Source organism: Coturnix japonica, chromosome 7 (assembly GCF_001577835.2).
Source record: "Coturnix japonica isolate 7356 chromosome 7, Coturnix japonica 2.1, whole genome shotgun sequence".
Taxonomy (NCBI): Eukaryota; Metazoa; Chordata; class Aves; order Galliformes; family Phasianidae; genus Coturnix; species Coturnix japonica.
Window position 1 is genome coordinate 28731058 of NC_029522.1, and position 17310 is coordinate 28748367.

Sequence of the window (17310 nt, forward strand, 5' to 3'; positions counted from 1 at the left end):
AAACAGCTTATGTTTATTGTTAAAATGGCTAAATGCATGATTTCAGAATATGTAAACTGTAACGTGGACACAGTGGTATGGTTGGATGGTTGATTCTAGGTGTTTTGATAGGTGATCCTTGTGATCTTTTCTGACCTTAACGAGTCTGTGAACAGCTAAAAAATATTTTGTATTCTTGTATACCTACCGTGATTATGGCTAATGTTAAAATGCTTAATTACAGGAGAATTCTTTGCCTCTAAGGGTTGCAGTGGCCACTGAACCTCAGTTTTGTTCAATTCACCTTTGCCATTGTTGTTGTCCATGATTAAAGCTTTTGTAAAGTCAGCAGCAAGCACAGCTGTGGAAAGAAAACATGGAGACGAGGAAACGAGGTGTTAAGGGCTTATCTGTGATTGATGATAAAAAGCAACAGTAACAGCAAGTCAGATAGTTTGCCATCAGTTTGCTCTGGAAGCTGACCCTCAAGCAAATAAAGGCAAATCAGGTGAGTCAGCTGCTGACATTCAGCAAAGCTTCTGCATAAATATAGAAAAAATTACAATGCACAAACTCAATAATCCTTGCTTATCTGAGAAACATACTTAATATGCACAGTGATCTTTTATTGAGCTAAGGGCAGTAGGAAGGCATCAGGTCTCTGTGTAGTGTGTGGTGTTGGATGGAGACAGTAAACAAATGCTTGGGACCTGAAGTTTGTTTGGTTCCTGCCTCTCCTTGAAAGCTTCTGCCTGAAACTGCATTGTGTGTGTGCTTGTTGGTTTTAGTTCAGGTACAAACTTTGTATGCTTCAAAATATCTGTGCTAACTATATATAAATGCAAAGAGAAAAGTTGATTGCTGGAACCTTTTGAAAAATATCAATTTATACAAAATTTGAAGAGAATTGCTTGGATGATCTGGGGATTGCTAAGTCTGCATGTGTGTGTGCTCTGAGTTACACAACTGCTGCTCTGTGTCTCCTGGATTTTCTGTACTCTTAACAGAGCCCGAGACTATGACCTGTATGTATGTTGAATAATGCAATGAGCTGTACCCCACTTCAGCTATTATAATATTACTTTAGGTTTCTCCTTCCTCTGAGAAGCCTTTACCCTTCAGCAAAGGAAGCATGGGTGGGCAAGCTAAGCCTGTGTGTTAGAAGGAGGAAGGATGATTTCAAGTTAAACTGTTTAGCTTGTTCTAACAAACATGTATTTTAGAACTAAGGAAATATATCTGCAATTAAAAAATGCATAGGGAGAAATTATGATTCTGATATATTTTGAGCATAATTTTGTATAAATTTCCTTGTTAGTCAAATTACCTAGAAAAATAGAAAACCACAAAACAGGTGCCAAATCACTTTGAAATAATCAGCATGGCTAAACAAGACATTAAAGGAAACATCTCTATACAGATGTTTGGCAACATGATCGAGGGTTTTTTTTCCTTTCGGCAGTCAATATAAGAAAAAGTAAATATTTCCATCATTTTCTTCTTGGACTTGATTGGAAACCCCAACAGCTAATGCAGAACACACTGAATGGTGAGTTTTCTTGTCCTTGCTCACTAAATGTCATTACTGGATTTGTGTGTGTGACTGAAGAAAGCAGGGTGTGGGTATTTTACTTTTCATGCAGTGGAAAGGTATCAGCATGGTGCAAAGTCACTGTAGCTTCCTGCTCAAGAGTTTGCAGAGAACTGCCTCAGCAACACATACTGGACATACATATTAAATTGTCCCCAGCCTTTTACTTTGCTTATTGGGGTCTGTGGCATGATCTCATGTCAAATGTAAGCTCAGCGGCCGTGGGCTTTGTCCTCTCATGAAATACACAGCAGAGAGAGGTGAAATTTGTGAAGGATTTGCAGGTGGACCTTCTGCCTCCTACCCCACATCAATCCCACTCAGCATTCACTCAGAACAGAACTAATCCTGGAGGTGCTCCCCAGCTTCTTGTTACTAGGTGATTTATTTATGATAGAGGTAGTGGGGAACCTGGAGAACATCCTTGGCAAATTATCTCGCTGACATCTGAAAAATACCTTTTTTGTATGCTGTGGTGTTCATTCTAATCAAAATGAAACTGAACTGCAGTGAAAAACAGCAAACTGAGACCAATTTGCAATTATCCATATTAATATAAGATGACAGTAGTCTGGTTTGTATGTTTAAAACTCTGTCCTTGAAGTGAATGACAAAGTACTCAATTGAGAATAAGAGCAGTAGAAGTGGGCCCATTTTTACCCTTTTATTATAACAAATCATGCTCTTACATTTGCAAGTTTTACCATTTCCTTCCATCCCACTCGGACAATTTCCACATACATATGATCCAAAGGTGTTTATGCAGGACACTCCAGGAAAACATAGACCCTCCTCGCATTCGTTTTGGTCTTCCTGACAAGTAAGCCCTGTGGCAAAACAAGCAGAGGTTAATAATCAGGAGATATTCCCTGTTTATACTTCAGCTCAAATGTTCATTCAGACTGAGGGTTATTTCTCATCTGTAAACTCATTACATGGGATGTCACTCACGTTAGCATCAAATTCCCCACGCTTGGCCTTAAACATACTTTCATCAGACTGTTTAGTACTGTTCTTGTTGGCACCAGGAGTGCTGAACTTGGGACTACTCCTCCTAGAAACATGTGCATATTAAATAACAACTCTGCCTTTTATATCTTAGCTGCTGTTCTTGTTATCATGTTTATGCAAGATCTTTGTCATACACCAAAGCAGCCAATGTACCCATTTTGGCTTTAGGATATAAAGAGCCCCACACTGACACTGTGCTCTTCATTTCTATGGGAATGTCACACTATCAATAGCTTACTGTACAACAGCCTGACAGGGTTTGGCTAAAGGTGAATCTGACAAAATGATCGAATTTAAAACAAAACAGTTTTTTTCTATTTGAATTAAAATTTGAAGGAACTGTCTCTGAGCCACAGAGCTGGCGTTCAGAAGATAAGCTGCCCTAGGATCTAAATCCCAAACAATAGATCTTGGCTGCTGTTGGTTTTTTGTCTGTAAACATTTTAAAATCCCTTGAAGTAATTCATGTTCAGAGTCACAGCACCGGATGAATGAATGAATGGTTACCTGTAGAGGAGGCTGAACCCAAAGCTAAAATGACTATGTCAACATGAAGTGATGTGGCGTAATCATATACGCTGTTGTTTACAGGCTCACTTGGGCTTTAGATAAGCATGCTGCTCAATATGTGCACTTGAGAAAATTTGCTTGACTGCTGTTGGTTACTGGAATATGCATCCCAGTCTTGAATTATCCCATAATATCTCTACTAAGGAATGTTCTTTGTTCTTTGCTCCTTGTAAGAATAACCAACGAGATTGGGATGCTTTCTGGGGAGTCCAAATGACTTCTTCAAAGTATACCATAAGGTGCAGAATGGCTTGTTCCTTATTGGATATTCAGGTTGATTAAGATATTCTATCTTTTTATTCTTAAAACTTCTTTCTTCAAAACAGAAGTTTGGCACAGAGGAATGAATTAGAGAAACAGAACGTTGTTATTCATCTTCTGCAGCATAATCTCTCATTTCTTCAGCATTTCAGATAGGTTCCAGAGCTGCTTTCAAGTTAAAATAGCATCTCCATGTAAGAAAATCCAATTGAAGTCTCTCTTGGTTGTACTGCCTCAATATAGCTAGTGACTTCACCTTCTCATGCCTGCTTTGTCTTGTGGGCAGACAAAAAAAACGAACAGCAGAACAAAAGCCATGTCCTTTTTCTGGTGCCATCTGAATAGAGATTGTTCTTCTTGTGCATGCTTCTTGCTTAGGAAATCACTCCTTGTTTGGACATCACTTAGTGTTACAGGTATTAATTTAGTTTTTCTCTTTTGTTACATTTTGTTTATAATGTATAATTTAATTAGCACATTGATAGCATCATGCTGTTTCTATCTGATACTGCTTTCTGATAACACATTAGGAGATTATTAGACATCATATTGTGGGGAATATTGAATGAGTTTTCTGTTGTTTAGATTAGTAATTATTTTTTTTTCCCTAAGTGTAGTTTAAAGATGAAACACAATAACAGGCAATCAAAGTAAGAATGGAGTTCCCAGTTTATGTAACAAGATCTACTTCTCCCTCAATCCCTTTTCCTCTTTTCCATCCTTATCCCACACTATTTTGCAGAGGGCTGACTTTAAAGTCTCAGGAATGAGAGCATTAGAGAAAACAAAGGATAACCATAAATAACAGCCTATATTTTAACACCCACCCAGCTAATTTAAGCGTAGAACTATGCAAGCACCACTTCACTTTGCTCTAAGAGACTTAATTTTAAATGCTATCTGATCAGTGCTGGCATGATGTTAATCCAACAATGTCTGAGGTGAATGTTTGGAAAGTCTTAAACTTTGCTGAAGGTTGCTGGAGAGGCAGTAGAAATTGATAGAAAATTGTCTTCCACAAGAAATGTCAGTTACTGTGCCTGCGTGACCTCCAGTGCGCTGCAACACAAGGGAGTCCCAGTTCTGTTGACACTGCTACCACACAAACAAAAACATTAGGAATAAAAGATCTTCAGGTTGCAAGGTTGAAACATCTGTTTCCTTGCCAGCTCTATTTCTCCGTCCCCGCATGAGAAATTGGCTGAGAAGATCAACTCCTTTCATGCCTTGAGAGGAGCTGACCACCTACAGATATAGGGAAAGACTTTTTGACTGTGTTCAAGTTAAACTGAATCTAAATGAAGAGGAAATCTCATTGAAAGACTGTAAAGTTATTACAAACCATGAACACTTTTTTTTTGTTGTTGTTCCAGTTTCCTTTTCTTCTTCTCTGCCCCCATATTAGTGAATGGAGACATAGGGAAAGAAAGGATGGTTTTGTGATTTAGATGCAGTTTTTTCAAGGAGGTGTTCTGTTCTCAAGTAGATAAGATTCTTGCTTTCAGTGACCAAAAGAAGAAACAATAGGAATTCTTGTTAACACTGGTGCAGGAGAATGAATGAGCTTTGAATGCACAATGAGATAAGCATGCATTAGCCTCTGCAGAAATTGAAAGTATTAATAATTCTGGAGTCATCATCCTCTCACATTTTCTTGTGGCTCCCCCTGCCTTGTTCCCTTTTCTACGTTATGCATTTAGACTGCCAGAGATACACAGATGCACCTGAATTGCTACCATTCAGCAAAATACTTTGTTCTTTATCCTTCTCCTGCAGTGGTGTTTTGGAAGCTCTTAAGAGAGTTAACATTTTGTTTCTACTACCTGTTCCCTATCATTTGTAAAGATTTGATGGTGAAATGATGCTGTCACTTGAGCAGTATAGCATTGCCTTCTCATTAGATTATTGATGTTTTTGTGGGGAACTGAGACATAAACACAGCATCAAGGATGAGCTTTTATTGTTGTCACAGAACCTACCCTGAAGTAAAATGATCTTCCCAGCTGGCTTTCAGCTCCACTTGCTTATAATTTCTAACCTGCTATTAAAATTTTGAGATGTATTTCTGTTTTGCTCAATCATATTTTTATTTTGCTGTTGATTCTGTTTTAGCTTTTGTGTTGGGGAGGTACAGCAAAAGCACTGCACATTTATCTAAGCTGACAGGGCTAGAGGATTTGGGAAAGCAGTGTTTTTATGGCCATTAAGGTGTCCCTTGTCCTTATTTTCAGAGCTGGCTGTATGCTGCTTTCAGGCACGTTATTCTGAAGTGTTGGATATTCCATTCTTGACTGTTTGTGTAAGAATAAGAACCACATTTTAGAATATACACCATAGGAGTTTATAAACAAAGCGTTGTTATTATGGTGAACTATTATATGTGGAATAATAGAGCTTGATTTCATTCTGTTCCATCTATGTTCAGGAGTGAGAAACTGGTGAAGGTCAGTGAACAGGAGCAGATACACTGACGTTATTACCTCATGGAGTTGTTTTTTGTCCACTTAATCTACCTCCTTGAAGGTGACAAAGAATTATTCTCAACAGTGCATTTAAAGTATTTAACCAAATCCAGCTGAAGATGTTCCCCGATTTCCCTGGGGAAGTCATTTCCAGGGGAATTTAAGACCGTCCCACTCCAAATGTGTTGATTTTGTTTGAAGTGTTGTATTTTGATCAATATTTCTGTCATGTTTCTGTATGCACAGGCTTGTGCGTAGCTCTCTTGCTAGTATTTTGTGGCATAAACACTTCAGACAGCAGATTTTGGCTGTGCTGTCCCATTACCTGTACTCAACTATCAGAACGATGTGAAACTTTTGGGCCACTTTTATGAGCTCCCAACTCTGAATTGCTTTTGTTTCATTTCTGTTGGAATCTTATATGTAAAAAGCCTGAACTTTGAATCCCACGTAACTAAAACAGAGAAGGTGTCATTAACTCCTGAAAGAGAGAAAGGTTGCCTTCCTGCCTCCGTGAACCCACAGAGAATAATCTGCTCATGGTTTTTGTATATAGGTACCATATGCAGTAATAGTTACATGCTTTTGATGTTACTTCTACTTGAAATTTTCAAAGATACAGCGCTGTACTGAAGTCAATATTTTGGGTGTCATGAATTCGTTCACGCTTTCACATGTGAACAGACCAGTTTTGGGTTTTTTTACAATGATTTCAAGCATGAAAATGTGAGTTCAGATTAAGGTGGTTTTTTATTGTTTGGTTTTTTGTTTTTGTTTTTTTCTTTTTTCCCCCCTATACTTTTCCCTTGCTTTTCAAATGGTGCTCACCCAAACAGTATCTTAACACAGTTTCTGTTAGTACCCTTCCTTCACTGCTGGGAGGCTGTTTTGACTCTGACATGAATGGATAGTAACTCAAAGCCTTCCCTTTCCAATGACTAATCAAACTAATGACTACTATGCAAGTGGCTGCTCTTTTAAATGGCACTGATGCTAGCAGCAAAGCTAAGAAAAGGCCACGTTTAGAAATCCTGTATGTTCAGGTTTGCTGTCTGCCTCCTGAAAGGATAAATTGCAAACAAAAAGGCTTCAGCAAGGCTCCAGAAGGCAGCATGTTTGGGCTGATGGGAAAGCTTGTTGTGTTGGCAGCAAGCTGTGATTCCAGCAGCTGGAATGTGGGTCCTGGTGTGGAGGATGTGCGAGACTCTGTGTGACACCTGGAAGCAGCTCCACACAGCCCAGCACAGTTCCAAGCAGCTCTCACCTCTGCGATCTCACCAGATGCTGCTCTCTCACCTGACACTTCAGGTTCTCACTCCTTCTGTTCCTGTTTGCACTGTTAGTCTTGCAGCCACCTCTTCTGCCTCAACTGCATTTCCTTCTCCTATTCCTCCTCTTTGTGCTTTATATTCTGCATTTCTGAAAGGAACTTTCTGGGGGCAGTGTTCATTCCTCTTGCCTATAGCCCTTAAAATCATATTGTGGTCAGCCCTGAACAGTTTAGAAGCTTAGACTTTGCTTAGCTCATCTCACATGTGGATAGCTGGGAAATGAACTGGAGGAAGCTGAGACAGGGGGGCTGACCACACTATCATGGTTGTATCAGGATGCAGACCTGTAGGTCCATTCCTTCCTTGAGCATGGATAATTAGATTGCTGCTTTTACATATGATATGTCAAAAGCTATGTCAGAAAAGGAATAAAATGTTCACCATTTGACATATTCCTCTGGTTGCACTGCACTCAAAACTTACTGAAATGCAATTTGTCTCTGGTTAGAGCTGGAAGAAAGGATGTCTTACCTCCTAAACCAGGGGGACATTCACAAGCATAGCTGTCCACACCATCCACGCATGTTCCGCTTTTGCACGGGTTTGATTTGCACTCATTAATATCTTCCTGACAAAGCCCTCCATCAAATCCACTTGGACATAAACACAGATATTCACCAAGGCCTGGAGGGAATTTAATATTGGTAACACACGATCCACCATTGAGACAGCTGCAGGGCTTCACTCGAACCTGCGGAAGGCAAAAGAGAGTTGTGATAAGATTCCTCTGAATAATCACTGCTGAGAGGTATATTGGTACCCATCAGGAAGGGCCAGGTTTGCAGTGCAAACACGTTGTCTAGTATTATGAATACTTATTTCTAACCCATTTCTTTTGTCTAGATAGATGGTCTTGTACTCAGCATACTTATTTATCTGACTGGAATCTTGGCTTTAGAGGGATTTTTTTCTTCATCATTTAGGGGCACATTCTAACTTCTTATGAGAAAGAAACCCTGTTTGCTATAACAGCGGTTTTTACACAGTGTCTGAGGGCAAGATTTGTTCCTCATTCTTCAAAGAAATGAAAAATCTCTTTACCTGCCTGTGTATCTTCCTTATTGTTTTACATTATAAATGGCTCCCAGTCAGGATGAGGATTGTGGCATCCTTTACCCAGTTTCTCTCTCAAGGAATAGAGATCCACAGTCGTGTTACATATGGATGAAGACAGGATTTCAACAGATTCAAACCTCAGTACTCTCCCATTTTGTTAAATGCAAATCTAGTTTGAAACATTTCCCCTTTGCTGTCTGTGTTCAGCAGATCAGTATTTTTTGATGTGAGTAGCTTGAAGGAGTGGAAATTGGAGTCTTTAGGGAAAAAATATCCTTTTCTTCACAAAATTGTTCTCTTGTCAAGGTTCTGCATCCCACTTTATTAGCTCATCCTATCACAGGATTAATGTTAGGCTATGCAATAAAGTCATGCACGAGCTCTGCCAAGAAACTTAAAGTGTGGAGTAATGACATAAGAGCAAGACACCCTCTAAAGATATCATTGAGAATGAGTTATAATCTCCCTTTTATAGCTGAAACTCAGTCTTTTATGTTATATGCTTTTTTATTTTTTTCTTCCCTGCAATCCAAATGCAGAATGTGAATTTTAAAGCAGATTAATGAACCATTAACAGGCTCTGAAAGAGAGTTCTTTCAAACAGCAATCAACAGCACTCTCTCTTGTTCACTGTATATGTAGTTTCTACATTCTCAGAGATATTTATTCCATTAATTGATCATTATTGCTATGCTGCATAATATAAGGGTTTATGAGTTATTTATTTTTTTTGTTTTTGTTTTTAGACAGTAACAAATTATTAGTTTCAGTAACAATTGCACCAAAATGAGAACATGATAAACAGGTGTGTTATTCTTTCCTTTTAAGTATTCTTTCCTTACCTCAACAGTGTATCTTCTCTGCGCATTGCATTCATCCGACACAGTGAATTCAAAGGTCTGCATTTCTTCTGAATCAACTTTCCAGATAAGAAGGCCAGCGGGAGAGAGCCTGGCATCCTGTGGCCCAGCCTCTAAGATGAATAGCACAGCTGACCCTTCCGGATCCACCGCTGTTAACTGGTAAACAAAATTCTCACCAATAAATGTCAGCAGCTGGCTGGAGGGGGCCTGGAACACAGGAGGCAGGTTGTCTAAACAGCAAAATGAAACCATGATTACATAAATTCTTGTTTCTGCCGTGTAAAGATTCACAGTACAGGTCTTTGTAGGGGTTCTCTCAGTGATGAAAGTATCCTGAGACTGGTGGAGGAAACAATTTAGATGTTAGAGGCAGCAAATATCTTTACCAAACACATACGTTTTTACTCCTATTTTTCTCATGTTCTATATGGTACTCTGATTACTGTTGTGTATAAAAAACATGGGGGAGAGGGGATGTGTCTTTTGTAACCTCCTACTGCTCCATGTTCCCTAGTTCTTACTGAAATTTTAACTGTATCTCTAACGCACCTATACTGGTCCACCCTACTCTACCCTACTCTGTTTAAATATATGTAAAGCAGTTCTCAAAATGTTGACTGACAAATTGGCTGGGCAGCTTTTGGGGGCAAAAGTTGTGTAACTCTTCCATTGAGTAGCTTCTACTGTCTTTACACGTGAGTGGTAATTAAGCCTCAGCAGTTTGATTGAATTCAGTTGGACATTTCTGGAATAATGATCTTCTCAGTGCCAGGAGATGTACATCTGTGATACTGAAATTCTCTATCCTTGGAGACATTAGTGCATATCATATCAACATTGGCCTTGTTATTTTTAGTTTTGTTTTTGTTGTTGTTTACGTTTGGTATTTTGTTAATGATGATAAAAGCCTAATTATACTGGGCTATTGTACAGTACTAGACAAATGCTGCCTGAAGATATTTACAATGAAAAGATGCGAGCAAGACAAAGTGGAGAAAAATATTACATTTTAATATTTGAAAGCAAGGGAAAGTAAGATCAAATGAATACCTTCAGGTGACAACAGCACAATGCAGGGCTGGAAGTTTCATCTCAGTGTCAGAAACCTCCTCTGTCTCCAGCCTCTTTCCTCTTTAACCAGCAGTACAAATTGACATGTACTGATATTTACAGGAATCTTCTTACAATGCAACTTGTCCACAATTATTTTTAACTTAGAGAATATTTATGATGTGGACTGATCAAAAACAACTGAATTCCATTTAAAGTCACTCTCTAAAATTATGGACTGTGTATTTGTTCTCATAAAGACAACCTGTGTCTTTGCATCATCAGGGTTTCTTTTATGTGTGCATATCCTATCACACTTTGCTTTTCATAGCATGCCTCACATTATGCAGCTATTTAAATGCCTCTGCACTCATTGCTGCTGTGTCAAAGCTTTCTAAGCTGCTTCTCCAGCAGAACTGTTGAGATCTCCCATCTATTAATTTAATTTTTACTTCACAAACAATAAAGCCGTGGAGCCCATAAGAGTTGTGCCCAAAGTAATCAGTGAAATATTGATGATGAGGTGCATTTAAAGATAAACACAAAGATGGTGTTTACTGGATGGAGGGTAATGAGGTGTTATAGACACAAAAGAACATAAGATCAGATCTTATCTGGGGCTGTTAGTTGAGAGTCTGCTGAACTTGAGGCAGCAGAGTGCCCAGGTGGCTAAGAATGCCAGTGCCATCCTTAGCATTCAAGAGATGCTTGAATGCTTGAAAGGCAGCTTTCCCCATGACCCCTGCTACGAAGGGCTGCACAATGAGCTGCTTGTTTCCTTATCACTTTGAGTCGGGGCCAGTCTGTGGTCTTTTGTGGAGCATTTCACAGTATTTGGCTCAGAGAAAGAAAACATTTATTACAGATAGAAAAAAAACATACATTAGTGTTTTAAAAGTAGTGTTTTCCTCAAATCGTTCCCTTAAAGATTTGTACCTGTGAGATGATTATAGTTGTTTTTAGGGTCCATCACCTTTTGCTGACAGATAAGGGCCCAGCATGTGGTATCAGCATATCAAAAACTTCTTTATAGGGTTTGGTTTTATTAATTAAAGATTGGTCAGGTTTCAGCCAGAACAAGAGAAGAAGCTAGAGGATGCTTAGTACACATGGTGGAGTTCTTTCTGTGTCCCCAGTTATTATTCCACTGCAAAGAGTCCACAAGCACTATGCAGAATAGATCCATAGCAACATGTTGAGGAACTGTGCATTTCATAGACTACTAAATTCTAAGCTAAGTGTTTCTAAATCTTAGAAAAAGCTGTCTTACTTTCATTAATAGACCAGGTGAACTTTGAAATGCCAGGTTCACAGAGAAGACAAGGACTGGCAGGGCTTGACTCTCCTTCTCCATAGCAAAGTCCATCTATATTACAAGTATTGTCCTGTCAAGAAAGGAAATAAAAATGGGTGGGTGGATTTTGGAGATAAGCAGGATCTTGCCTGTCTCTTGAAACAATAAATGGATATCAATTTATATGCTGGTGCTTTCTTCTGACAGGGTGAAAGCATGATGTGGAGGTCATTCAGTTTCCATGTACCATCCCTGTAGCTTTGAATCCTTTTTCTTAGGTAACTTGTAATGCTATTTATCCCAGATGAATGTGAGCACGATTCTGTTTTCATTTTAACAGTATGTAGTGGATGTGATCATTATTTCCAGCTGTGATTACTGATGTGGCGACTATTTTGTAGCTGTCAGAAGTGAGTTCTGTGAAATCTCAAGTAGGTGTTCAGGAATTGTGTAGATGTGGTACTAAGGGACACGGGTTAGTGGGCAGTATGGGTGGTGAAACAGTACAACTTTGAGTGCAACAAGTAAGTAAAAAATACGCAGAAAACCCAAACCTAAAAAGAGTCATAATTTTCCCCATGTCAGATTTCCAACACTGAAATTTGTATGTGAATTAGATTTTATTACATTGTTGCATTCAAAGGCTTGAAGTTCTGATGAAAAAGCTGCTGTTTTTCTGATGTGATAATGTGGTGGAGAATAGGCTCCATAAAAGAGGAACACAGAATGCAAACTGGCCAGGTATAAAATGTCCCTTAATTGAAACACCTTTTCTGAAAGCAATTTAGGTATTGCAAAGTGATGTTATAAGTGGAGTAATTAGAATGTGGTTTCATGCAATTGGAAGCCTAGTTCAAATAATCCCTTGAAGCATCTCAGGCTAGAAATTATTATGACACCGAGAGCAAACCAGCATATTGAGATGGCACGTATATTTCTGAGTTCCAAAAGTGAAAGAATACGGAAAGCCTTTGTCATTAAAAAAACCAACAACAAATAGTTTTAATTGACGTGGTTATGACATAATTATTTTTATTCTTAGATTGAAATAGCTTTGCCCTCATTTGGGCTTATAAACCAGTTCTGCTTACTGATTTATTAGAGAAATGCGATCTTTCATCTTATCTTGGTAACTGCTACTTTACTGCAATCAGTGCAACTTTGAAAACTGTGTTTTCCCATTAGTGTTAATGAGAACAGCGAGGCAAATAGGTTAAGATGTACCTGATTAATCTTCATTTTAGAAGAATGAAGACCGGTGGTCTCCTGTTCCCTTGTACTTGCCTCAGGATAGGAAAGCAGGATTAGCACATTCAAATATTCTTATCAGCAAAACTATTTTTTAAAGCCCCTTTGCAAAAGAGAAAAGGTGCCTAATGCAGTGCTATAGAAAATAAGAGCAGGCAATCTCGTTTGCAAGGGATGAAGGATGTTACACTGGAAAGTTCACAGGAAAACAAAAGGATGTAGTGCTCTCCTGGCAGTTCCCAGTGTGCTGGCAGTTTTAAACATAGCACTAGGCTTTTGATTATGGTTTTGAAGCTGTCAAAGCACTATATGTTTGTACTTAGTGTTATTTAATGTAAGCAAGAATGTTTGATGTTCTCTCAAGGGTGCTTTTATATGACAAAGACCACGTAACATACGTCATAGTATATCTCTCGAGGCAGCAGAAAATGGGTGTAGAAGTGAAATACCTTACAGCTGCAGTACCCCATCCAACTAGCCTGGGAGAGCTAACAGCGCTTCCTAGGAAGGATACTTCAACAGCAGAGACAAGCTTCATGGTAGGGCAGCCACAGTCCTATTTACCGCCATTGACATTTGCCCACATACCTATTGTCTGCCATGCTCTTTGCGAAGTGCCCTTCTGAGAAAGGTCCAACACAGAGAGGACATATACATACATAAATACATATATATATATATACAAATATATGTATATATACACATATAAATATTTATATACATATACACAGACAGGAGATTGTGAAAGACAAGAAGTATCAGGCTGTTCTTCTGAACTATGAAATAGATTTTCCTCTTCTAAAACAGTTATTGCACACAGTGCATCAGAGGGAGAGAGAGGGCTAAGGAGGAGATGAATGACCCATATTGAACATTTATGCTCTTTAAATTACCTTTAATTTACAAAGTCCAGTTGGATGGGATTCGCAGGCCTGGCAGACTGCGTCGTACAGGGTCAGCACTCTGGAATTACTGTACTGGAAGCCATCATCAGTGATCTAAATGATACAAAAATCATCCTTATAAGTAATAATGTTCCATATGGAGACTGTCTGCCCATTTTGGAGCGTATACTGTTGCACCCTTGAACTGGATGCCTGCCAGTAGGACAAATTAAAGCACTCATGAGTCGCTCTACAGCAAGCTAACAAATTGCTTAATGTTCCAAAGTGGAAACTATTCATTAATAACTAAAAGATCTTTTGGCTCAGCTGGCATTCAACTTTTCTGATTGCGGTGAGGTGCTTCTTTCCTTAGGTTTTTATTTATTTCTTTATTCAGTATGATTGTGGAGGCTGCACAGAGACTTGAATACTGTAAGGATGGATTCCAGGAAGGTGTGAAATGAAAGTAAGATATTTGGCTGAACTTTTGGATCTCTTTCTTACAATGTGGTAAATCAGTTAGCAATAACCTTAAGAAGAAGAAGAAAAAAGGAAAGGATGTTTTATATTAACCTCTAAAAAGTGCTGGGGTGGATAATACCAGACAGCAACGGTCCTATTTCCATAGGAAGGTATATTAGAAGGGCAGCCCTGTACGTGTAGGCTTTTTAGAAAGCCTTAATTTAGGCTGGCAGTTTTAATATATGACTACTTACACAATATAAAGGTTTATGTGAATCTACATTTAAATTTAATTTTCTTTTTCCCTGATAAAAGTGAAAAGATAACAGAATAGCATGGAAATCCCAAATACAAAAATATTTGTTGAAGAAGTAAAGTACCGGTACTAGATCTAGTGGTTGGCAACCCTGCGTGCAGCAGGGGGCTTGAAACTTGCTGATTCTTGAGGTCCCTTTCAACCCAAGTCATTTTATGACTCCAAGGAGCTTATCCTCCTCCCTGTGAGAAGAACAAACAAGAGAGGCAGCACTCCAGGGCTGTCTCTTCTCTGAACTGCAGTGCTTACAGGCAGCAAAACTTCCATTATGAATACATTATTCTTAATGCATTTTATATTCCATTTCTCTCTTTAACCAGAGTGTCCAGTGTTGTTTCAGTGTTAGTGCACTAATAGTGGGTGAAATGAATAGACAGGGAAAAATATAAAAAGCTATAAAATAGACTTAATTTTTATGTCTGAAGTGAGCATTGTGAATAGAAGGTAACTGTTTCCATTTCTTTTTAAACCTGTATATATATTTTTTCTACTGATTATTACAAACTTCCATTTTGATGCCTTTTTAGAATTGGGTCCATTTATGGTTGTTTCAATTGCTTTTCCATTAGTCACCTTAGTGATGTGAAACAAAGTCCAAAAGCAGCAATGAGAACTGAGCTGGGGCAAACCTCTATTCAGACTGGGTTGACCCTTAAATGCCAAAAGCTTGCTGAGAGCTGTTTCTTGCCTGTTTGAATGCACGAGTCCCCTGGAAAGGGAGAGATGCTGCTTCTGGACCAGCAGCCAGGACAGGGAGGAGGTCTTTCCTTTATACACAAAGTGCATTTCATGCACCATGAAGTGATCTTGGTGTGTTGCTCATCATTGAAATACAATTTGACTCATATGAATGTTTTATAAATGAGAAATGAAAGCTGTGAGAACTTGTTGAATTCAAATTCAGCTTCTGCCAGTCTGACTTCTAAGCAAATATTTTTCCTGCTCCTGACAAATACAGGCAATGATAACATATTGAAGATAACCACAAAACTGCTTCCCAAATCCAGTAAGTACCTGCCAGGCTCTTCCACCCCTTCACCCAGGTGTCTGCGTGGACAGCCTCTCTCAACTGCTGCCCAAGTGGGCGTTGTGTTTTGGTATTTAAACCAATTATCCCATGAGTTGTACTGTAGCTCATGTACTCTTATTCACATGCAGCACCATTCCATGGGAAGAATAAGTAAAAAATGAAGCACAAATACATAAAAGAGCACTGAGAAGAGCTTGGGAAGCTCTTGTTCCCCCAGCTTCAGCAGTGAAAAAAGCTTATGTGAAACTTTGCTGATTCCCTTGAAATTTGCTTTGAGAATGAGGAGAGATTCTGAAAATAATGAATGTTGTTTTTTTTTTTTAGATAGAAATATTTATTATGATTTTGGGAACAAACTTTTCCCTGCGTTTGAAAAAGTATCTATTAATATAAACATGAAGTTTAACACTGCAGTAAGTTATACCAGGAATTTTCTGGAGTGCAAATTTTTGAATGCTTGTGGAAATCTTTTCAAACCCTTTTTTTTTTAATCTTGAAAAGATCCATCATTTTGTTCTCTGTGCTGTCATGTGTTGCTCACTGCCTTTGAAACCAAGCTCTGAGTTCTTCCTTGACAGTTCATTCAGCAAAGAAGTCCATGGGAGGACTGGGGTTAGCATGCCAGAGTGTGGGACCAAGGGGATTTAAATGTGCACACGTTGCCAGCCATGGCCCTGGTTCTTCTTCAGCATTCAGAGGTGAGGGGAAAGGCAGCAGGCTCCCAAGCACAGAGATTTCTTTGAACTCAAGTGCAAGGAAAAAGGCCTTCTAGATGTGTTTTGGGAGGAAAAAAGTAAGAAAAATCACACAGAACTCCTCATGGCTGGAAGGCATCTCCTGAAAGCAAACTGAGTGTAATGCACTCTGGCTGCATGCCACCTATCCTGGTTGCACTGGATAAAGGGCTGACAGACGAGCTCTGCTCCGGCAGAAATTTTGCACCCAAGTGTTTTATTTTTACACGTGGAAATGTTCAATACACATCTGCAGTCTTCCTTCCATTGCAGGATATATTTCTCATTTAAATAAATTTAGTCTTAGCAAAGGAACTGTATCTGCTGAAATAACCAGCCAGGCTGAGTGCTAGACCAAAGTGAGCAGGCACAAGGTCAGCAAGACACCAGTGTCTTAGAAATATTTAAGTATCACAAAAGAGGCTAAAATCACAGCAGAGCTGACCCAGCTCATGCAGGCACTGCACACACAGCCGTCCAAGACCGCACCATGCCATGCCTCCTCACTGTGCAGTGCAAATGGCTGCCTTGAAACCAGGGGTCAGAACAACTTTGCGCTTGCTTCCTAATCATGAGTTTGAGATGGAGTTTCCAGAAATGAAATACTAATGATTAACAATTGATTAGTCCAGCTGCATCAATCTCAGGTGATTACCTGGAGAAGTGATTGCAATTTGTGCTTTTGGATTGCCTATATAGACACCTGTTTTTAGCTCCCATTGCTTTGGTTATGTTTTTTCCCCCCATCTCCATGACATTAATGTGAGGCATCTCCTATTCTGAAGGGATGCATTTACACTTTGCATTTTAATTTACCATGACAACTGATTTTCTTCTTTTAAATCATGTCTTAGAAACATAAGAAGAAATTCCTACTTTCACTTGCCATCTCGCGAACGGCTCATCGCCAGCTACAAAGTGCACAGCCTCCATCTCTGTAATGTTCAGGAGAGGAATCTGGCAGTCAACAGCCTTAGAGCTGAGAAAATCTGCTCGTGTGGTTTCTTGATCTCTTGATATCCATTCGCCGTTGAGATGCTACAGTTAAACAGAAGGAGAGTGCAGAAACTGAGGGCTCATACAAAGAAGTTCCAGTTGTCAACATATGCTTATATTTCCAGTTAATAATAGAAGGCGTTTACAGATGGTTTATTGAAAGAGGTAATGT

The 17310-nt window shown here is 39.1% G+C and overlaps 1 protein-coding gene and 1 long non-coding RNA gene across 6 annotated transcripts in view; one reads left to right on the forward strand and one right to left on the reverse strand.

Annotated features, from left to right (window-relative positions):
* Positions 1 to 17310, reverse strand: part of LOC107317000 (von Willebrand factor D and EGF domain-containing protein-like) — a 160988-nt gene that overhangs the window by 55473 nt on the left and 88205 nt on the right. For all 3 annotated transcript variants that reach the window (XM_015869184.2, XM_015869183.2, XM_032445856.1), the window contains 7 exons: positions 17019 to 17180; positions 13610 to 13714; positions 11445 to 11559; positions 9104 to 9354; positions 7677 to 7896; positions 2260 to 2397; positions 188 to 340 (listed from right to left, as the gene is read on the reverse strand). In XM_015869184.2, coding sequence (XP_015724670.1) covers positions 188 to 340; positions 2260 to 2397; positions 7677 to 7896; positions 9104 to 9354; positions 11445 to 11559; positions 13610 to 13714; positions 17019 to 17180 — 1144 coding nt within the window. The remainder of the gene's footprint in view (positions 1 to 187; positions 341 to 2259; positions 2398 to 7676; positions 7897 to 9103; positions 9355 to 11444; positions 11560 to 13609; positions 13715 to 17018; positions 17181 to 17310) is intronic.
* The window catches only part of LOC116653676, a 36365-nt gene continuing 19473 nt past the window's right edge, over positions 419 to 17310 (forward strand). The window contains exons 1-3 of one of the 3 annotated variants that reach the window (XR_004307953.1): positions 419 to 487; positions 9112 to 9283; positions 16997 to 17077. This is a non-coding gene — a long non-coding RNA (uncharacterized LOC116653676). Of the gene's footprint in view, positions 488 to 3610; positions 3829 to 9111; positions 9331 to 16996; positions 17078 to 17310 lie in introns of those variants that run through there. The other 2 variants (XR_004307954.1, XR_004307955.1) reach the window with 2 other exon arrangements.